At 36.2% G+C, this 23421-nt stretch overlaps 1 protein-coding gene across 34 annotated transcripts in view; it reads right to left on the bottom strand.

Moving 5' to 3' along the window:
- Positions 1-23421, bottom strand: part of ZC3H13 (zinc finger CCCH-type containing 13) — a 97337-nt gene that overhangs the window by 24463 nt on the left and 49453 nt on the right. For all 34 annotated transcript variants that reach the window (XM_009440609.5, XM_009440611.5, XM_509666.8 and 31 more), the window contains 3 exons: positions 9482-9792; positions 5993-6457; positions 872-1063 (listed from right to left, as the gene is read on the bottom strand). In XM_009440609.5, coding sequence (XP_009438884.5) covers positions 872-1063; positions 5993-6457; positions 9482-9792 — 968 coding nt within the window. The remainder of the gene's footprint in view (positions 1-871; positions 1064-5992; positions 6458-9481; positions 9793-23421) is intronic.

Here is a 23421-nt window from a genome sequence, read left to right as displayed (position 1 = left end):
AAGTAGATGATGCCTTAGAAACTTTATTCTTCTCCCACTACTAACCAATCAAGATATAATATTACCTCTTTGATTCAGCCCATAGTAAAGTATCAATATTCAATTCTCTGGGCCATCAAGTTTCATGCTATATTAATCTCAGCATTATAGTGAACCTTACTTCAGCCAAGGTTAGTAAGACCTTCATAAAATGTTTAATGTTTAAAGGCCCTAATAAGTACAGAAATAAAAGCTTGCCAAAGAAAGTATTTACAACCCTTCTTAAGTGCTTCCTAGTAATCTTAATTCAAAATTCATTTAAGAGATCACCTGATAGATGAACAGAAAAAGTTTTAGCTTAAGACATATAAGAACGTAAAATTAGCTAAAGCAAATACCATATCTTCTCAGGATAGAATACAAATAAAATATTTCTCTAAACAATCCCCAGCCCTATCATTCAGTTTTTTTTTTACTGCTCCTTTCTGGAAGTCCTTATAAAATTCTATTGATCATAGCAAATGAGTGAGTAGACAGGATACTCAGATGTAAAGGTTTAGGTATTTCTTGAATCAGAATTGCCTGGAATAGAACCCAACCATCTACATTCTTTAAAGGTTTGTAAGCTATTTGGTTAAGATGAGAAACACACAGTAAGGCACCCAAGGTTTTGCACTTTGTTGCCAGTAGGTACTGGTCACTAGCTATTGACATAATCCCTCCTAAACCATGTGAACAAAGATTATATGAGTATATATAATAGTTTCAAATGTGTCATCGAGCACAAGCCTTAAAATATATTTTATATTAAAAAGTAAATTGGTAACTGTTTGAAAAAACAATTCGCCCAATTGATATTGTTCACTATTTAATAAAATTCTGTTTGACAAACCTCTCTCTCTGTTGTCACGACGGTCTCGCTCTCCATGTCTTCTCTCAAAGGAAGAATCCCTTGCTTGATCTCTGTTGTCTCTTTCAGGATATCTATCTCTTTCAGGATAGCTACTTCGAGTTTCCCAGCTGTCATGATAGTTGCTATTACTACTGTGACTATCAATTTGAGAACCTCTTGAGCCTCGACTTCCTAAACAAAGGATAGACACACAAATGTTTACCACATACACTTTATTCAACAAATTTCATCAGTCATAATCTTTCCTCCTAAAAATCACTAATATATATATTTAATATTCCAAAGTGTGGTAATCACTCCTGAAAAGACTATCAAGCAATGAATCAGAACAACCAAGGTGTCCAATGACTGACCTGAGTAGACAAAGTCCCAGTTTTCCCTACCTATATAAAAGTCATATGATAAAATCATAAAATAAGATTCATTAAAATTAACCTGTCCCCCCAAAAAAACAAAAAATAAAAACTATTTCTTCATATTTAATTCACAGATATATAAAAATAATGAAAGAAAAAAATGGGTACATATTATTGCTTAAATACAGTTTACAGTGAAAATATTCCAACATAGAACACCAAGGTTAATGACAACATTAAATTGTATGTGAAAATTTTCATTAACAGATGTGGGAAACAAATGTTCACAGTGGCTTTGTTGATAACAGCCAAAACCTGCAAAGTACACTAATGTCTTTCAATGGATGAACAGTTAAACAAACTGTGGCACATGCATGCCATGGAATACTATTCGGCAATAAAAATAAATGACTGATATATGCAACAACTTGGATGAACCCCAAGAAAAAATTATGCTGAGTGAAAAAGCCAATCTCAACAGGATACATATAGCATTATTCCATTTACGAGACAATTACAGGACAAAGGACACATAAGAGGTTGCCAGGGGTTGGGGCCAGGGGCCAGGAGAGGGTTGTGGCTATAAAGGGGTAATAAAAAGGAATCTTAGGATGTTATAGATGAGTATCTTGACTATGGAAATGGGCTACACATATGATAAAACTGCAAAAAGCTACATACAGACACACACCCAAGTGCATGTATACTGGTGAAATCTGAATAAACTCTATGGATTGTACCAATGTCAATTGTTTGGTTTTGATACTATGCTATAGATAAGATGTTAGATGTTAACACTGGAGAAGTTGGGGTAAGGATAAACAAAGTTTCCCTGTACATTTATTTGCAATCTCCTGTGAATTCCTAATTACTTCAAAACAAAATGAAATTTAAAAAAAAACTTTTTTTGAGCAGCGAGGGTTAGGAGTAGAGAAACAGTACTGGGGCTGTGATAATTTAGGAATATCTGGCAAAAACAAAGACAGAAACTCTGAGGGCCCTGCCCTCAACCTCATAGAATTACCATGGATAAATCTTTGACAAAGATGAGTTCACTCCAAACTTAAAAGAACATATGATGATTTCCAATTCATCCATGTCCCTACAAAGGACATGAACTCATCAGTTTTTATGGCTGCATAGTATTCCATGGTGTATATGTGCCACATTTTCTTAATCCAGTCTATCATTGTTGGACATTTGGGTTGGTTCCAAGTCTTTGCTATTGTGAATAGTGCCACAATAAACATACGTGTGCATGTGTCTTTATAGTAGCATGATTTATAGTCCTTTGGGTATATACCAGTAATGGGATGGCTGGGTCAAATGGTATTTCTAGTTCTAGATCCCTGAGGAATCGCCACACTGACTTCCACAAGGGTTGAACTAGTTTACAGTCCCACCAACAGTGTAAAAGTGTTCCTATTTCTCCACATCCTCTCCAGCACCTGTTGTTTCCTGACTTTTTAATGATTGCCATTCTGACTGGTGTGAGATGGCATCTCATTGTGGTTTTGATTTGCATTTCTCTGATGGCCAGTGATGCATCATTCTCAGTAAACTATCGCAAGAACAAAAAATCAAACACTGCATATTCTCACTCATAGGTGGGAATTGAACAATGAGAACACATGGACACAGGAAGGGGAACATCACACTCTGGGGACTGTTGTGGGGTGGGGGGAGGGGGGAGGGATAGCATTAGGAGATATACCTAATGCTAAATGACGAGTTAATGGGTGCAGCACACCAGCATGACACATGTATACATATGTAACTAACCTGCACATTGTGCACATGTACCCTAAAACTTAAAGTATAATAATAATAATAAATAAATAAATAAAAAAGAAAAAAAAAGAACATATGACAAACTAACCCACCCAAAGACAGAATCAAAAGGCACTTCCCCAAGATTTAAAAAACAAACAAAAACACAAAGAATACAAATGTAACAGGCTTTTGAGACCTAAAAGAATTACAGCATGACTCTACGGGTATTTTAATAATCAAAATAGCTGTGAAAAATATTTTAATAATTAAAGACCAGGAAGAAAAAATTTAAAACATTTTTAAAGACTACAAAAAGGCTACATATAACATCTAGGAAAGAATGGATTAACCATCAGATTAGATGCAGCTAAGAAAAAATTGGTAAACTAGAAGGTAAGCCTGAGAATATGACCTAGAGGCGAAACAGATAAAGAGATGAAAAATTTGAAAGTTAAGAATGAAAGAAGATACAATGAGGAGATTTAATCTGTCTAAAACTGTATGTTGTTTAGAGTTACATTTAAAAAAAAATTAAGCCTGAAAGGATGGAAAAAGATATATCAAACAAATACTAACCAAAAGACAGCTGCCAGCAAAACAATCTTCAAGAAAAATACAGGCTGAATGCCCTTTATCTGAAATGCTTGGGACCACAGGTGTTTTGGATTTTGGAATATTTGCATTATATTGGTTCAGCATCCCTAATCTGAAAAATTGGAAATCCAAAATGCTCCAATAAGCATTTCCTCTGAATGTTATGTCAGCTCTCAAAAAGTCTGGATTTTATCAGTTGCTAGTGGCTATAGAAAAAACAAAAAACAAAAAAAATTACATTAAAAAGTTTTAGATTTTGGAGCATTTCAGATTAGGGATGCTCAACCTGAACCTGGCATAAACAGTCATTCTATAATGAATAAAGAAATAAATAACTCAACTTATGTGTACCTAATAGCAAAGCTTCAAATATTCAAATAAAAAAATGATCAAACTATAAGTAGAAATCAACAAATCTACAAATTCCACAATCATAGTGGAAGACTGAACTCACCTCTCTGTAATGACAGAACAAACAGACTAAGAAAAATTACATGTAGATTTGAAAGTGTACTTAAACAAACTTTATCTTAGAGAAACATTTTGCATTCAACCATTACAAATGCAACTCCTTTGAAAGCATATGCAGAACACTTATAAAAACAGACCACTGAGCCACAAAATAAGAGTTAACAAATACATATCCCAAAGAACTGACTTTCAACAGAGTATTTTCTGACAACTAAAATGGGGGGAGAGAACTTAATCCTTAACACAATAAAAAGTATCTGCAAAAAATCTACAAACACCATACTTAGTAATAAAATGCCAGCAACAATCCTTTAAAATCTGAAACAAAGCAAAGCCCCTTCTACTTATATTTAACACTGTATTGATAAAGATGCTCAGAAGGTTACTGACAGAAAATTAATAATCAGAAAAGAAGAGCCAAATCAGTGTGTTCCTGGGAACATTTGTTAAGAGAATCTAATTAGATCAAGAAAATACAGCAACATCATTTAAATGTAAGATTAATACACAAATGCCAATTACCATTTCCAGGTACCAACAAAGCATTAGAAAATGCAATGTTTTAAAAGACACCATTTAGTGACATATGTACACAGTTATTCACTAAAGCACTGTTTGAAAGAGATAAAGATTGGAAAACCAAAATACCCAGTAATGCAGCACTTGCTGACTTTATGGTACATTCTACAATAGAGAACAAGTACCAAAAGAAGAAAATAGCTGTTTACCACAAAGAAAGACATGAAAGATATTTTTACTAGTTGAAAATAGTAGGATATAAAACAGTACAAAGTTTTTTCCAGTGTTTTTAAAAATTAGTTTTGTAAAACCAGAGGGGAAAACAAATGGATATATATTTGCTTGTGTAAAATGTTTTTTGGGAAGAATACACACAAAGCTGGCAAAAGAGTGGTCAGGGTACAACGGAGGCTTTTCACTATATATCCTTTTATACATTCAAAATTTTGAACCATGTAAATACATAATTTACATCTTACAAAATGTAAAAGTACTATTTAAAATGGCAATAAAAAATAGAGGATACACAGGAAAAAATGTAAAAAATATTAATGAGAAATATTATAAATTGATTAAGTTGATGCAATGAAATAAAAATCCAACAGTTTTTTTATGAAATTAAAAACTGTTTTCTAAAATTGATATGAAAAAGTAAAAGGTCAAGAAAAGACAAGGCAGCTCAAAGAAGCTAAAGGACCCTCAACACAAATATGAAGCTGTAATACTGACCAAGGATTGACTAACAGACCAATGGAAAGAATAAAAGTGATCAAAGTTCTGCAGCAGTGTTTGGGGAGAGGGGAGAAAAGCAGGTGGAGGTAAAGAGAGGTCATGATAATTAAGTCTCAGCAGTTTGGAAATAGTTACAATATATTTAAGTCATTTGGGTGATGGCAAATACTTTTTATGAAAAGAAAAATGGCTCAAGATAATGACGTGTGGCAGTTTGACAGGGTCTGAAGCAAGTACAAATACTGAAGAATACACAAATCAGTCATTTCTGATGCCAACAATTCTGAAAACCCACCACTTTAATCCTACTTTAATTTAATGAACATTTTATCATATTTATACCTATTTAACAGAAAGCAACTTCCTCGTGATTCTACTTTTTTGTCTGATAGTGATTTTCTTAGTGTTCCACATTAATCAAGATGATAGGCATGACTGGATATACTTAGTGGGGGTCTAGCTCAAGCTCCATTTATCTTTTGCTATTTTAACTAGTAATTCCAATTAGGAATTTATAAGGAAGACTACAAGTTCAATTAATTAAAAATTACTGTGACAAAATGATAACGAATGTAAGAAACAACATATTAGAAATCTTAGGAGATTTTATACTTTCTATATAAGATATAGTTCATAGACAAGTCAAAAACCTTACCCTTTTCAGGTAACTCAGGAACCCTCCCCCTACTTCGGCCCATTCGGTCATTTCTAATTTCACTTCGAGACTCATTTCTGGACTCATTCCTTATTTCCGTACGAGAACTTTCTTCTCTCAAATGGTTTCGGCCATAACTCCGGGATTCTTCTGGATATGTATCCTCCTTTCGATGAGTATCTCGACCTTCACGGTCCCTGTAGTCATGGGCATCACGAGTGGACCGAGAATCTCTGGGATCACGGCTCTCTTTGGTATCTCTGCTATAATCCCTCATCTCCCTTGAGTCCCGCATGTCTCTGGAGTCTCTCAGTTCCCTTCGGTCTCTAGTATCTCTGGCATCTCTCCGATCCCGACCATCTCGAGGTTCTCTGTCATCTCTGTGGTCTCTAGAAGAGCTCTGATCCTGTTCATATTCTCGTTCTTCTCTTGAGTCCTTTTCTCTGTCTCGTTTGCCCCTAGTATCTGTAATGCAATTTTGGAAATTGACTGTAATTGCTTTTACAAAGTTTCAGGAAACTAGAAAACATATTTAATACAGAACTTTAAAAATTTTATTACAATGACAATTCGTGTTCTTTGCAAAAAATAAATAAGAAGCTAAAATTCCAAAGATAATTAACACCTGATTACAATGTTCTTCATTAGATAAACTCCGAACATGAATTTCCTCTGCCCCAACTTACCTATACTGCCCCAACTTACCCCAACTTACCAGATCCTAAACAACTGAAACAAATAAGTTCATCTCCTATCATTGACGGCTTACTTTTCAGAAACCACTTTTAGATACAAAGACACTTCAGTTACTTTAATCTTTTCTATCAACTATTAAGCTAGGCTAAACTAGACCATATGTGACCTCCTCAAATGTACTTAAGCACTTTAGGGTAGCCTATGGTTAGTAAGCTAGCTGGTTGAGTGATACTATTATTCACTCTCTTTTCCTGCACTGTTTAATGGTATAACATTCATGTGTGCAAGTCTTTAAAGCTTTATCTACTTAGAGCATTTTCTAGCTGGGTGACGTGGCATGTACCTACAGTGCCAGCTACTTGGGAGGCTGAGGTAGGAAGATCACTTGAATCCAGGAGTTTGAGTTCAGCCTGGGCAACATAGTAAGATGAGACTTTTTCTCTTTAAAATGAACGAACAAAAAAGCATTTCATACAAAAAAATAAATACTTGCACTTTTTAAAAGCTGAACCACAGTGATTATCTAAACAAACCATGTCATTTTATAATAAAGAAATAGAGGCCCAAAACTTAGATGGCTTAGTCAACCCCATAATTTGCAAAGATGAGAAACCACTCTTTACATATATTTAGAAAGGGCACAAATTGATTATAACAAATCTGATATGAAGCCAAAGAATTAACAAGAGAACCTCAAAGGATAAATTCTGCCCTTTTTATCAGATTCTTCTGCAAGGTGCTCTTATACTCTGGAATTGCCCTAGTCTAAGGCTATTTTGGCAACTCTAGCAGCCTCACGCCCAAAACATTGTAAGTTTACCTCCTTTTCTCTTTGTCCCTAATGGCTAGGCCCACAGACTTTCTCATGGACCCAAACGTCTTGTAACCACAAGGCCCTTAGACCCTCATCAATAACCTATCTCCCCCACCAATTCCTTTGTCCATATATCCATATCCACAAACCCTGTTTAAGGACAAAGGCAAGAGGCAAAGATCTGACATATCTCCATCCCTTTCTGTGAATATCTTTCACTTCTATTCCTCCCCCAATACCAACTGTGCCTGAAAATGTGTTCACTTAGTGCCAGATCTTTTTCTCATGATGCGCCCATCTGTCTTTACAAATACGTCTAGGTACTGTATTTTCTTCTTTACCTACCTCCCTATCCTTCCACCGAAATTATCCTTATTTCAGAAAATGACATCTAAATAGAGAGGAACAATTGCCTGCTAAATCTCCCGTATGGAAAGTTAAACAGACATCTTCCTTACAAAGAACTTAAAACGCCTATGATTTAAGTCCCTTCTTAACACAAGCATTCCTATGAGACTCAATTGCTTATTATTTTCCCTTCATTAGTATGTTTAATAATGTTAATGGAGTTTTCATTCAATAAGTAGTCATTAAATATGTACTATATTCCTGGTCAACTCTAGTTGTTAAATATCTTATTAAAATTTATAGAAAGGTACAATATAAGAGAATTTTCCCATCTTACCAATGTTTCATAAACACTGCTGTGCTGACCTAGTTCCAAAATCATACATACAAAAAAAAATTCTATCAAATAGGTGCTTTCTCCAGTCCCTGCCTATTTTCTTGAATATCATTCTCATCCGCCATTTTCTTGAACAAAAGAACCCGACTGATTATTGCTCGCATTGTTGATAGGAAGAGAATACTAAATCCAACATGTTTCATAGGAGACTGCCGTACTCCACTCACCGAGAGGCGCTTAAAGTGCATATTAAATATAAATGTTGTTCCAAGTAAGCATTTCCTGAGTACTTACTATGTTAAAAAATGAACACAGGAGAAGTTAGAAAACAGACTTATTAAGTTGAATCTACGAAGACCAGAAGCTTAGACAAGAAGTAAAGAAAGAGATGAGAGCTATTAAACAGGCTTTATTGCCAGGTAACAATAAAATCTCAGCTTGAATAGGGAGTAGCAAATCCAAAGTTAACTTAATTTTCAGGGATCTAGAAAGGAAAACTGCTTCGCTTACTTCTTTATTATGACCTAGAAATTTGATGACTCGGTTTGCAATGACCTTCTAACAATTCCCCCCAGCCCTCACTCCTTTATCAAAACACTTCTGATGCATTCAAACTACGCTCTCTGATTTGTTGCTTTTCTTCCCTTCACCTCCTTGTTTTCAAAAGACATTAACTCAGTGATTGAAAAGGATGCTCTAAGAATCAGATGGCCAAAAATTTCTAGAACTTGAGAGTACTTACTCAGCAGAACATCTTTTATTATTATTATTGTTATTATTTTTGAGATGGAGTCTTGCACTGTTGCCGAGGCTGGAGTATGGTGGTGCGATCTTGGCTCACTGCAAGCTCCGCCTCCCGGGTTCAAGCAATTCTCCTGCCTCAGCTTCCCGAGTAGCTAGGACTACAGGTGCATGCCACCATGCCTGGCTAATTTTTTGTATTTTTAGTAGAGACGGGGTCTCACCATATTAGCCAGGATGGTCTCAATCTCCTGACCGCATGATCCTCCCACCTCGGCCTCCCAAAGTGTTGAGATTACAGGCGTGAGCCACTGCAACCGGCCAGAACATCTTAACTAAAGAAAGCACCAGCTTAGCATACCTGTAAATACCAACTTGTATACACCTAATAGCTAACATTCCCATGTTGTTAAGCATCTCCTATTGCCCTCAAAAATTCTAGTCTGTGTGTTACAGAAGACTTAACATAGCAAAGTCTTTCTCCATCTCTTAGTACAACAATAAAGCTGGATGTTCAATTTTTCAATTAAAAAAATCAAAGTACAGTACACACCTTCCCTCCTTTCATGACGTCGATCATGAGACTGTGAAGTTCGTTCATGATCATGTCTCCCTTTCTCTCGCATTGGAGAGCGATGTCTTGGAGGACTCTGCTTTCTCTGGGGAGACGACAAAGAATGTGAAGGATAAGGAGAGGCAGAGCGTCGTAAAGGTGGAGTTAGTGTCCGCTGATAAGATGGTGAAGGAGTTCTTTTTCGACGAGGAGAAGGAGAATGTCTTTGAATAGATGATCCTGATTGTGAGGAAGATGAGTGATGTCTAGAAGATATAGGAGAATGATGCTGTCCTGCTGGGGAAGTAGACCTACAAGGGAAAACAATAACAATAAAACATGTATTCAAGAGCTTCATTTCTAGCCAAAGGAAAATCTTTAAAAACAAAAAAGTGAATATGAAAGTATAGACAATAACTTCAGAATAAATTTTAATTCACAATGCTGTAAAATTCTAAGTAAGTCACTTTTTTAACGACGTGACTTAACTTTAAGTCAACTAGAAGCAACAGTTCAAGAAGAGATATGCAGTGCTTTTCTCCCAGGCTTTGGTGCCAAAGTACACTGCATTTTCCAACATACACCATCTACCCTAACTTAAAGTATGGAATTCACTCTGATAATCTCTGACAGTGTGAACAAATACTTAGAGGGAGAAAACCCACAAACTATGGCAAAACATACTACTGAGATCTAGAGAGAAAGTGGCTTTGAGAATGCCTGTAAATTCACGGCTATGGTAAAAAGCGGAGCTAGCATCAGCTAAGGCAAACAAAAAGTCCACGCTGCATGGGTTGACATTTAGGACTACGAAAGAATCCTAGAATTAAGGAAAGGATAACAAAATATATACTGTCTTTAACTTAAGTGATCTGCCTTCACTGTGGGCAGCACAAACTGAGAGTTAGTTCATAGTTCTTGGTTCAACTAAGGCCTCCCCTATTCCCTTCAAATCATTTTCTTTCACTGCTACCAGAGAAACAACACATAACCTCATGAAACAGATGTGATCATTAAGCACATCTGAATCACTCCTAGAGTCTATTATACCTGGGTCCTGTCCAAACTTTTGTGCAATAACTAAGAAGCAGCAGGAAATAATGTTTAAAATATAATATTCTAGACATGCCCAGATAAATATTCCTCAAAGCAATCATCTCAAGAGCTAAAAGCTTATTCAAAAAAATTCTGATTTTTTAAGTCAAAGTATTTCTGTAATTATCTTCAGTGTCTATGATAAATATTTTTTTAGTATGTGCAGTGATGGCACAAATCATTACTAATTCTAAACCAGTTTCTCAACCCTAGCACTACTGACATTTTGTACTGGGTAACTCTTTGGAGGAGGGGGAGTGTCTTGTACATTATATATAGGATGTTTAACAGCATCCCTGGCCTCAACTCACTAGATGCCAGTAGCATCCCTCCCATTCCAAGTTATGACAATAAAAAATTACTCCAGACATTGCCAAATGTCCTCTACCAGGCAAAATCACCCCCAGTTGAGAACCACTACCTTAAACTATGTTGTTTATAAATGATGCCTTAGTAAACCTTTTATCAAAAAAAGGTTTCAATCTATAAACTATGTTACTAAGTCAGGAATGTGATCTAATATATTAGAAAGAATATGCAGAAAAGAATTTAGGCAAACAAAAATACCTCTGGGTGACAGTAAATAAAAAGTCAGCTAACTAGAACACTACACTCAAACATCAAGTTTTCTGTGACTTGATTAAAGCTTTATACTTTTAATAAAATAGTGATTCCTTTCTAACATAAAAAGATAAGCCATAAGCTACTAAAATTTAATTGACTCTAAATAGAAATTTATTAACTTAACAGCTAATATGAGTGGAAATACTCAACGGGTCTTAGCCAAATTTGGAAAACCATTTATGATCAATGCCCATCTAAATGCATCCTACTGAACAGAAAAATCACTGCAAGAGTAAAAATTAGAGTCAGTATTGTCTGGTTGTTTTCAATTTCAATGTCATTAGGTTCTAGTAAATTTTGGGGGAGATGGGCGGGGGGACAAGGTCTCGCTGTCACCCAGGCTACAGTACAGTGGCATGATCATGGCTCACTGCATTCTTGGCTTTCTGGGCTCAAGTGATCCTCCCACCTCAGCCTCCCGAGCAGCTGGGACTACAGGCACATGCCACCACACTCAGCTACTTTGTTTTATTTTTTATAGAGACGAGGTCTCACTATACCCCGGTTGGTCTTGAACTCCTGGGCTCAAGCCATCATCCTGCCTCAGCCTCCTAAAGTGCTGGGATTATAGGCATGAGCCACCATGCTTGATGGTTCTCGTCAATTTAAAAAACTAAAGAATGAATGGTTCTCCATTGAACTGATATTTTGGTTACTTCTGTGTTTATTTCTGGGGTATACTTAAAATTGTTTCAAGAATGTCTACAATAGCCTTGAGTTATTAGTTCATAAAACTTAAAAAAACAAAACAGTTCACATATACTACCTTTAAAAAACACATTAGGGTCCAATCATGTTTCTATTCAACTTGATGGCTATAGCATGGAAGAAAAAACTTCAAACTTAGGATAATCGGGCTATCACATTAAGGTCAGAACACTAATGGGTTGTCAAATAATGGCTTCAACTTTTTAATCATATTTTCTTTTTACTCAACCTTCACCTACGTCCATTCTGCATATATAAAAGGTATGATTCTAAGCAACGAAACTGTCTTGAAATCTGGTGAAAATTAATAGTACTTTGGCTATAGACTATTACAGAGCTATAGTAAAGTACATTTCCACTTAGAATAGAAGTAACTTCAGATTAATTTGTCTTATGCTTTATAATTGGCTGGTTTCTTATCTGAGGGAAAAAATTAGTGAAACTTGAAATTCAAATAAAGAAAAAAGGAAAGTTTATTTAATGAAGAGAAGCTTAATACCTTAAAACAAAAACCTGTATAATGTAATCAAGAGCACTGTGATTTATTTTATCCAGGGAAAGTTGATCTTTGGTCTGACTAGATTCCAATCAAACACTTTTTAGTGCTGCTATAATTAGGATATGATGTGGTGTGGAATGAGAATATTCAGGGTATATTTCATTTTGGGAAAAAATGTGAAAAGTTAAGAAATTTAAAAATAAAAACTCCTCTCATTCAAGATGCAAGTAATTTCACCTGCAAACTAACAGGTTTACCCCAGACTTACTTAAAAATAGTAACACCAATGTTTCTTTCAAAAAATGGTTTCTATTTCTCAAATATGAAAATATGCTTACATAATGCACTAACATTCATATTTTAACCTTTAAAATCATGTAAAATGTATACATTTTTAAAACACAAAGGTAATATGGGCACTACCAAAATCATCTCTGTTTTCAGTGATAAAATACAACATAATACACATTTTGCAAGTAGAAATATTTAGGTTCTATTATTTTACATATGAAGTTTATATTTATTAAATCATTTTAATTCACTCAACAAATATTAAGTGAGCACATACTAAGCTCCAAGCATTATTTTTGGCAATGAGGATACAGAAATGAAGAGAACAAAACCACTAACATAATAATAGTAATGACATTAATAATAGCAAGTAACATATATTGCTACTATGTGTGTGACACTATTTTAAGTGCTTGTCATATATTAACTCACTTAATCTTTATGACAATCTAATAAGGTAATTGAATGTCATGGTTAATTTTATGTGTCAACTTAATCCATTTACGCTTAGTGTTCCATTATTGGAATGCTAAGCTTGTGGGAGTTATTTATATCCTACTGCTCAAGGTCTCATGGCCAAGGTCTGATTTTTCACAAAAAAATTTGCAACTTCTGACATAACTGGGTTAACTGGGTCATGGAATGGCCCAGATATCTGGCTAAACGTTATTTCTGGGCACGTCTGTGAGGGCTTCCTAAAAGAGTCTGGCATTTGAAATCAGTAAACTGAGTAAAGCAGATGGCCCTGACCAATGTGTGTATCATCTGATCTACTGAGGGCCTGAACAGAACAAAAAGGTGAAGGAAGGTTACATTTTCTGTTTGCCTGACTGCTTGAGCTGAACGTTGATCTGCCCTTGCTTCTCAGGTCTTACACTCTGAATGGAGGCAGCTTTCTACCTCTCACGCTTCTGAAATACACCACCAGCTTTCCTGGGTCTCCAGCTTGCAGCCAGATCACAGGGCTTTATAGCCTCCATAATTGCATGAGCCAATTCCTTAAGTAAATCTCATTCTAGACATATCTTCTACTGGTTCAGTTTCTCTGGAAAACCATCGAGGGAGGACTGGAAACCAGTCTATCTAGTAACAGAGTCTATGGTCCAGGGAGCAAACCAACAATGACAAAGCAAGACAATTTCTGCTAATTAATGTAACAACATTTATACAAAAGGACAACAAAATAGAACTGTTAGGTCCAAAAAAACCACAAAAAGTATGTGCTTTTTACTTTTGGAGTTTAAAAACAATCTACATGTGTGTGGCAGGAATACCGGCTATTTGTCTTTTTCTAGCCCTTGATCACAAAACACAAAAAACTATGTCAGGGTGACTACTCTAGGTTGCTTGGTAAGGAAAGGACCTTTACTAGAGGATATATTTGAGCCAAGTGCTGAAGATCTGAGGCAAGAGCTTTAGGATCAATAAGCACAAAGGAGGTAGGAGGGATCCTGATGTATAAGAATAGAAAGAAGCCAAGTGGAACCACAATTTATGAGAGAACAGAGTCTCATGAGGGAATCAGAAAGCAGGCAGAGCCAGATGCGGGCCACAGGTCATGGTAAAAGTCTGGATTTTATTCTAAGCATGAGAGAAAGCACTGGAGAGTGATAGGTGGTTAAGTGCCATTTAAAATATAACAAGATCTTACTCGTCTAAATAAACCTGTAAGATGAGAAAAGAAAATGCTTCTGTGTGATTTGTTTTATACCTAGTAGCTTGCTATTCTTTTGCAGCAGGCTAAATACTCCCTGGAAAGGGAATCATTTCTAACTGAACAATCTTACAGAACTAGGAGGACACTTGTCTGTGGGAATCTTTTAAAAGATCACTCCTCCATAAATATATAATGGTACTTGTAAAACAGATTTGATTTAAAAAAACCCTCATGTAAGTTCTAGAAAATACAAGAAAATATTCACTAAGGTACTAATAATTTTGTTCAGATTTCATTTTTGCATGCACAAACGCAGTATGGTTGACTCTTGAACAACACAGGGTCCACACTTACGTGTGAGTTTACTTCTGCCTCTGCCAGCCTTGAGTCAGCAAGAACAACGCCTCCTTTTTGCACTTCTAGCCTCCTCAAAGGGACAACCTTTATAATGATCCATTTCCACTTAATGAATAGTAAATATATTTTCTCTTCCTTATGATTTTCTTAACATTTTCTTTTCTCTAGCTTACTTTGTAATAACAATACAGTATATAATACAAATAACATACAAAATATGTGTTAATCAAATGTTTATGTTATCAGTAAAGTTTCCAGTTAACAGTGGGCTATTAGTAGCTAAGTTTGGGGGAAGTCAAAAGTTATACAAGGATTTTCAACTGCACAGGGGTTGACCCCCTACCCCTTCATTGTTCAAGGGTCAACTGTAATTTCCAAAGTTTCAATTTCGGAATAAAAAATGTTAAAGACAACCCTTAAATTAACCCATCCTTTAATGCTATTCAAATCCAGAATAATTTAACAACTAATACTTTTATGAAACGTGGTTCAAGGTAAGAGCCTTACATAGACTTATTCAACAACATGGCTTGAACTAAAAGCTGCACCTACCAATGTGATCAAGGGTTAGAAAAAGACAAATAGCTGGTATTCCTGCTGCACGCATGTGGATTGTTTTTAAGCTCCCAGAGTAAGAGAATCGATATTTAAAATACAATAAAACCCAGAAACAACACACATTGGCATAAGACAACTGGCTCCTTCCGCTTGGTGGAACCAGTTAAAGTTACTACTTTCTGCTGGGGATAGGGTAGGGTGGCAAGAATATGAAGCAGAGGACCAAACCAGGCCAAGAAACAGTAGATAATCCAGTTTTGGAAGAGGAAGGTGCAGAAGTCCCCAATCTGCATTTCCCAGACATAATACCTTCCCAGATCAGGCCACTGGGTGCCAAGCAAGGGAGATTTTTGAAATCCCTGCCAATGGCCTGGAAGTCCCATCTAGTCACAGGAGCCAAAATTCTTCTTACGGTCATTTAACTATCAGTGAAAAAAAAAAAAAAAAAAACGCCACCACCTGGCACCAGACCACAGCCAGATTAGGATGGATTTTGACAGTGCAGGTAGAGGCTATTTTATTAATGTCATTATAACACAGCCCTACATTCTTTACAGAATTGACTCTATATTATGCATTTCTGACTGAATCAATTATTGGAATAGGACTAAACTTCCGAACCACCAGCTGCTACTAAAAACCTCTCTGAAAATACTTGAGAACAGCCTTCCTCAAGTCTCCAATTTTGCAAAGCAAGTTGGACAAAAGCTAAAAGTACAATTATTTAGGGTCATAAACTCTTTCTAGATATGAGTTTCTCTCCTGAATTCAACAAATTTTCCCAACATCACACCTACTAAAGACAGTCCAAGCCTTGGTTAATTTGACTAAATGTGAAAGGCTTCTTTTTTATCCCTTGTGAATGAGTTGTTTTGATGTTTATAACATGATTTCATTCTTAACACAAGCTTTTCATAAGCTTAGTATGCAATATAATCATGTTTGGCTATATTACAAACCCCACATATTTGGAAACACTATTTTACACACATACACCCACACCCCACATTATTCTACTTGTACTAACAAAGCTTTTGGAAATATTTTTGCCCACTGCTGCAATACCAGCTTTAGAACAGGTAATCAAGTAACTGTTGGATGAATAAATGAATTAGCACTTTTACTTCAGCACACCTCCTCCCAGTAAGCTTTCTGAGGCCCCACCAGCAGCAGATGCTGGAGCCATGTTTGTACGGCCTGCAGAACCATGAGCCAATTAAACTTCTTTTCTTTATAAGTTACCTTGTCCCAGGTATTTCTTTATAGCAATACAAGAACAACCTGATCCAACTACTATCAAGTAATATGCAGATTTCTACACTCAGGTAATTGTGTTGGAATGATTGTGTTTTTAGTTAGCTATGCTCTGAGTACTATTTTTTCATTTGACCACAAAGTCCTACAACCTAGCATTATAATTAAAACATATCACCTGTCAGCAGAATCATACTGAAACCAAAATATCTGGCAGAATGAGCTACATGCAATTGTCAGATAATTTTTCTGATTATTATCCAAGAAGATTTTGTGTTTAAACCCTTGTTCCTAAAATACTACTACTGTATTAGTTTACTTTCCTGATTTAGCATGGGAAACTATAAAGAATATATACTAATATAAGTGAGTACACTGATAAAAGCAAGTATTACAGATCTACCAAAAGATCATTATAAATATTCAATTTAGGATTATCTAGACATAATAGGTTAGGAATATTGACAGAGTATTCCCTTCAAAAATTATCTTTCTGACTAAATACCTAAAATATACTTAATTTCCCTTTGATTTACATCTCTTCTAAACAATTTACAGGAAAAAAAATTAGTTTGTTGGGTTCCCACTACAACAGGCCCAGCTTACCTGCTGTTTTGCTTTCCCTGGTCAACCACAGTCCAAATATACTAATGGAAACTTCCAGAAATAAACAATTCATATGTTTTAAATTGCACACATTTCTAAGTGGCACAGTGAAATCTTTTGTCGTTCCACTCTACCGCAACCTGGACATGAATCATCCCTTTGTCCAGCAACTATACACTGTATGCACTTGCTCACTGATCACTTTGTAGCCATCTCAGTTATCAGATTGACGTACAGTTTGGCAATAACAGTAATTATGCAGTTCGAGTAACCCTTATTTTACTTAATAATGACCCCAAGTGCAAAGAAGAGTGATGCTGGCAATTTGAATATGTACAACAAAAACAAAAAAGCCATAAAGTACTTCCTTTGAGTGAAAACATGAAAGTTCTTAAGAAGAAAAACTGTATGCTGAGGTTGCAAAAATCTACAATAAGAAGGAATAGTCTATACATGAAATTATGAATAAAGAAGAAGAAATTCATGCATAGTATATACAAGGTTCAGCACTATCTGCCATTTCTGGCATCTACTGGGGGTCTTGGAATGTATTCCCTGAGGATAAGAGGGGCAGAAATAGTATTTTACTATTCTCTGTAGAGTAGGTCACAGAAAGTTTATTTTAAAAAAATATTATGGGAAATTGCTATATTTTCTGAAAGCACAGTAATAAATCCATAAGGCTTTTTCTCTGCGTAAATGAGTAGTACTCAGGTTTTGATCAACATTGAATAAATAAATCAAAGCTGAGTAAAGTTAAGTTGGAAGACACTGATGACATTCATTTAAGGGCCGAAGTCTCCAAATTATTCAATTAAAAATTAACCACATGATAGAATTTCGTATTAAACTTACAAATACTCTGGGAAGAGTACATTTTTAACAAACTTGATATGCCAATGACAGTTTGGGAGGAAAGTACTCAAATCCTTGACATCAGGTTAGTGTCCTAGGCTTCAAGAATGATTCATGATTCTAACATTTTTTTGGAGAGGGGAAAATCATGAACTTTTCTAGAAGGGTATGGGCGCTCTCCCTCACCAAAACACATACACAGGCAAAGTTATATACATAACTCAAGAAGCTTGTAGACCCCTAAAATCCACCAATGGACTTCGGGTTAGAAGCACCTGATACACAATTATTATCTATTGTGAGTAATGGATAATTCAGTAAGCATTAACTGTTACAATTTATTTTTGAATTTGGACAACTGAGACACAGAGAACAGCTAGAAGGATTTAAAGTCAGAGGATCGTGTAGCATTGTTGCATCTCCTATGCCATGTGTATGCACACCTATGCCATGTAAATGGGTAACTCAATAGAGAGCCATCCTTTAAGAAATGTAAGCAACCGCTTATATCCAGTAAGCCTAGTGGGTCATACTTGAAGGAAAAAAAAACAAACCCAAAGCCAAAACCCACGTATTTGGAAACACTATTTTACAAACACACACATACACACACACACCCCATCACTATATTACTTCTACCTGTACTAACAAAACTTTTGGAAACACTTTTGCTCATTGCTGCAATACCAGCTTTAGAACAGGTATTTAAGTAACTGTTGGATGAATGAATTAGCAATTTTACTTAAGCACAACACCTACTAGTAAACAAAACACTACTAATACGACCATTATGACATTTAAAGTATTTTTAAAGGGCAATTTTTTCCAAAAGGAATTTAGACATTAACCTTTAATTACATTCCTTATCAATCTGAAGACAGTGACAAAGATACTGTTTAGTTTTAAAATTAATACAGGTACACCTCAGAAACATAGGTTTGGTTCCCACAATAAAGCAAATATCACAGTTAAGTGAGCCACACAAATTTTTTGGTTTCCTAGTACACACACAAGTTATGTTTACACTATACTGTAGTCTTTTAAGTGTACAATAGATTTATATCTAAAAAAGTACAGGCCGGGCACGGTGGCTCACACCTGTCATCCCAGCACTTTGGGAGGCTGAGATGGGAGGATCACAAGGTAAGGAGATTGACACCATCCTGACTAACACGGTGAAACTCCGTCTCTACTAAAAATACAAAAAAAAAATTAGCCGGGCGTGGTGGCGGGCGCCTGTAGTCCCAGCTACTCGGGAGGCTGAGGCAGGAGAATGGCATGAATCCGGGAGATGGAGCTTGCAATGAGCCAAGATTGTGCCACTGCACTCCAGCCTGGGTGACACAGTGAAACTCCGTCTCAAAAAAAAAAATAAAAGTACATAACTTAATTTTTAAAATACTTTATTGTTAAAGAAATGCTAACACTCATCTAAGCCTTCAGAGAGTTTTAACCATTTTGTGGGTAAGGGTATTATCTTGATGCTGATGGCTGTTGACTGACGAGGATGAAGGCTGCAAAAGGCTGGGGAGGCCGTGGCAATTTCTTAAAAGAAGACAATGATGAAGTTTGTCACACCAATTGACTCTTCCTTTCGCAAAAGATTTATCTGTAGCTTGTGATGCTGTTTGCTAGCATTTTACCCACAGTAGAATTTTCAAAACTGCAGTCGGCTGGGCATGGTGGCTCAAGCCTATAACTACAATGTTTTGGGAGGCCAAGGCAGGATTACTTGAGCCCAGGAGTTCGAGATCAGTCTGGACAACATAGCGAGACCTCATCTCTACAAAAAGATTTTAAAAATTAGCTGAGTGTGGCAACGCAAGCCTGTAAGCCCAGCTACTTGGGAGGGTGAGGTGGGAGGATCACTTCACCACTTGATGGGAGGCGGAGGCTACAATGAGCTGAGATGGCGCCAGTGCACTTAAGCCTGGGTAATAGCGAGACACAGTGAGCTGAGATCACGCCAGTGCACTTAAGCCTGGGTTACAGTGAGAAGAAAAACAAAAAACAGCACACACATACACAAAAAACAAACCTGACTCAATCCTCTCAAACCCTGCTGCTGCTTTGTCAACAAAGTTTATGTGACACTCTGAATTCTTTGGTGTCACTGTCATTTAAAAAAATGTTTCTAGCATCTTCACCAGGAGTAGACTCCATCTCAAGAAACCACTTTCTTTGTTCATCCATATGAAGCAACTCCTTATCCGTTCAAGTCTGATCTGAGATTGCAGCAATTCAGTTACATCTTCAGGATCTACTTTTAATTCTAGTTCTCTTGCTATTTCCACCACATTTGCAGTTACTTCTTTCAATAAAGTCTTGAACTTCTCTAAGTCATCCATGAACGTTGTAATTGACTTCTTTTAACTTCTGTAACTATTAATATTTTGACCTCCTCCTGTGAATGACGAATGTTCTTAATGGCATCTTGAACAGTAAATCCTTTCCATAAAGTTTTCAATTTATTTTGCCCAGATCCATCAGAGGAATCACTATCTATGGCAGTTGTGGCCTTATAAAATGTATTTTTTAAATAAGACTCAAAAGTAAAAATTAGTCTTTGATCCATGGGCTGTAGGGTGCCTTTTGTCTTAGCGGGCATGAAACTATTAATCTCTCCTTACATCTTCATCAGAGCTCCTGCATAAACAGGCACATCATAAACAAACAGTAGTATTTTGAATGGAATCTTTTCTTCTGAGCAATAGGTCTCAATAGTGGGCTTAAAATATTTAGTAAACCATGCTGTAAACAGATGTGATGTCATCCATGCTTGTTTTTCCACTTAAGAGCACAGCCAAAGTACATTTAGCATAATTCTTAAAAATCCTAGGATTTTCAGGATGGTAAATGAGCACTGGCTTCACCTTAAAATCCCCAGCTGCACTGGCCCCTAACGAGAGAGTCAGCCTGTTCTTCGGAGCTTTGAAGCCAAGCATTGACTTCTCCTCTCTGGCTATGGACATCTTGGATGGCATCTTCTTCCAATAAGGCTGTATCAACTACACTGAAAATTTGTTTAGTGTGGCCAACATCAATTATCTTATCTAGATCTTCTGGATAACTTGCCGCTGCTTCTTCATCAGCATGTGCTGCTTCATCTTGCACTTTTGTGCTGCTTCATCTTGCACTTTTGTGCTATGGAGATGGCTTCATTCGTTAAATGTCATGAAGTAACCTCTGCTAACTTCAAACTTTTTTCCTGCAGCTTCCTTACCTCTTTCAGCCTCGAAAGAATTAAAGAGAGTTAGGACCTTGCTCCAGATTAGACTCTGGCTTAAAGGAATGTTGTGGCTGATTTCAACTGTGGCTGCTTTGATCTTTTATCCAGCCCACTCAAACTTTGTCCGCATCAGCAATATGGCTGTTTTGCTTTCTTCTCATTCATGGTGTTCATTGGAGTAGCACTTTAAATTTCCTTCAAGAACTTTTCCTTTGCATTCACAACTTAGCTGACTGGCACAAGAGATCTAGCTTGCCACCTAAGTTTTCAGTATGCCTTCCTCACTAAGCTTAATCACTTCTAGCTTTCGATTTAAAGTAAGAGACTCTTCCTTTCTACTTGAACACTTAGAGGCCACTACACATAGGGTTATTAGTTGGCTTAATTTCAATATTGTTGTGTCTCAAGGAATAGAGAGGCCCAAGGAGATGGTGAGAGACAGGGGACTAGCCAGTCAGTAGGGCAGTCAGAACACACACATTTGCAGATTAAGTTCACTGTTTTATATGGGTGCAGTTCACGACACCCCAGAACAATTACAATGGTAATGCGACAATTACTGATCACAGTCCATCATAACAGATACAATAATGATGAAAAAGCTTGAAATATTTCAAGAATTACAGAGACACAAAGTGAGCACATGTTATTGGAAAAATGGCACTGATAGGCTTGTTTAATGCAGGGATGCCACAAACCTTCCATTTGTAAAAATACACAACATCTGTGAGCTTCAATAAAATTGGTGCGCCTGTAATTTCTTCATTCAGAGTAATGGAGACAAATGAAAATAATGGCCCCACCTAAGAACCTTGGTAATTAACTCTTCCTAAACCAAAATGTCTTTTTCCAATGTCTTGTCACATATGGCTTTAGAACTCCAGTGCGTGCAGATCAGGTATTTATATAATCTTCCAGTATTCCTAGCTCTGTTGTTTCATGTCCTTAGACGAAAAAATAAAAAATAAAAATAAATTTAAAAACCAAGTTCAGATTTGTCTACATACTAAGTAACAGGTGAGTCCTATGCATACCATTTAGGGATAACCAAGGGAGAAAAACTGGAAAATGAAGGATAAGCCTGTGTAATATTCAACTCCTCATAACACAAATGTTTTTACCATTTAAATGATAAACTACCTAGCAACAGGTGTTAAGAACCAACTCTCAGAGACTTCTTAGTCAAAATACCAAAATAAAAGTACAAAGAACCATTAGGGAAAACTAAAGGCTTTACTGATAGAATGTCAATCACCAAAAACATTTACATGTAATTTTCACAAACACACCTGCTGGACTGAGTAAAATATAGAGTATAGTCTAAGAAAACATACTTAAGAACTCTGAAGTCTTCAGTTAACTGTTCTCTTGCATGTCAAGAAGACACAATTAACAGAGTGAAAAAAAAAGCAACATATGGAATAGGAAAAAATATTTTAAAATCTTATCTCTGTTAAGAGGTTAATATCCAGAATATATAACGAACTCTTAGAACTCAACAGAAAAAAAATCAAATAACTCAATTAAAAAATGGGCAAAGAATTGGAAAGACATTTCTCCAAAGATGATATACAAATGGCCGACAAACACATGAAAGGATGTTCAACATGGCTAATCATCAGAGAAATGCAAATCAAAACCTCAATGGGATAACACCTCACCTCAATGAGATAAACACACCTATTCGAATGGCGACTATAAAACAAACAAACAAACTAAGTGTTGGTGAAGGTACGGAGAAACTGGAACACTTGTGTACTGTTGGTGGGAATGTACAACAGTGCAACTGCATTGGAAAACAGTAGGCAGGTTTCTCAAAAAAATTAAAAATAGAATTATCATATGACCCAGCAATTCTACTTCTGGGTATATATACAAAAGAACTGAAAGCAGGGTCTCAAAAGAGATTATTTACACATTCATGCTCATAGCAGCACTATCAACAATAGCCAGGAGGTGAAAGAACCCAAACATCCATCAAATGGATGAATGGATAAATAAAATGTGGCATATACATACAATCAAATATTATTCAGCCTTAAAAAGGAAGGAAATCCTGTCACATGTCACAGCAAGAAGGAACCCTGAGGACATTCTGCTAAGTGAAATAAGCCTGTCAAAAAAGACAAACACTGTATGATTCCACTTATATAAGGTATCTGAAGCAGTCAAATTCACAGAAACAAAACAGGATGATAGTTACCAGG

This window comes from Pan troglodytes, chromosome 14 (genome assembly GCF_028858775.2).
Source record: "Pan troglodytes isolate AG18354 chromosome 14, NHGRI_mPanTro3-v2.0_pri, whole genome shotgun sequence".
Taxonomy (NCBI): domain Eukaryota; kingdom Metazoa; phylum Chordata; class Mammalia; order Primates; family Hominidae; genus Pan; species Pan troglodytes.
The sequence above is the reverse complement of the archived record's forward strand: the minus strand, read 5'-3'. Positions and strand labels throughout refer to the sequence as shown.